The sequence below is a fragment of the Apaloderma vittatum genome, unplaced genomic scaffold, assembly GCF_000703405.1.
Source record: "Apaloderma vittatum isolate BGI_N311 unplaced genomic scaffold, ASM70340v1 scaffold33539, whole genome shotgun sequence".
NCBI lineage: Eukaryota > Metazoa > Chordata > Aves > Trogoniformes > Trogonidae > Apaloderma > Apaloderma vittatum.
The window spans coordinates 3,940-4,445 of record NW_009734032.1 but is presented as its reverse complement, the minus strand read 5'-3'; the positions used below and the strand labels follow the sequence as shown (position 1 = coordinate 4,445).

The 506-nt window shown below is 63.4% G+C and overlaps 1 protein-coding gene across 1 annotated transcript in view; it reads left to right on the top strand.

Annotated features, from left to right (window-relative positions):
- PSMD3 (proteasome (prosome, macropain) 26S subunit, non-ATPase, 3) overlaps positions 1-506 on the top strand; it is a gene marked incomplete at its 5' end in the record, with an annotated part of 3,573 nt that overhangs the window by 231 nt on the left and 2,836 nt on the right. The window contains one exon of the mRNA XM_009876128.1: positions 225-405. Within this exon, the coding sequence (XP_009874430.1) occupies positions 225-405 (181 nt within the window). The remainder of the gene's footprint in view (positions 1-224; positions 406-506) is intronic.

Below are 506 nucleotides of genomic sequence, written 5' to 3'. Positions count from 1 at the left end.
TCGCACCTCCAGAGCGCTGCTGCTTGGGGTGGGAGGGCAGCAGGAACAGCGAGGGCTGAGGCCCATTTGGGACAGGCTCAGGAGTGCCCGTGAGATGACACGGGTCACTGCAGCTCTTGGCAGGGCTGGCACTGCGGTGCCGGCAGCCCGGGATGGCTCTTGTCACCCGTGAAGCAGAGCTGTCACCGGGGCCAGGGTGAGGATGGGCCTTGCTGCGGGCAGAGGCACGAGGAGGGCTGGAGGTCCAGCATGACTCTCTCCCTCCAGTCCATGGACACGGAAGCCGAGCTGCAATTTCGCCCGCGGACGGGGAAGGCGGCCTCAGCCCCTCTCTTGCCAGAAGTGGAGGCCTACCTCCAGCTGCTGCTTGTCATTTACTTGATGAACAGCAAACGATACCCAGAGGTGAGGTTCCCTGAGCTGATGTCTCTTCCTGGAGTGCTCCTGAGCTCCTCTCCGAGAGCCTCACAGGCCTGCATGTCTGCAGCCCCACACTTGCCCCTTTC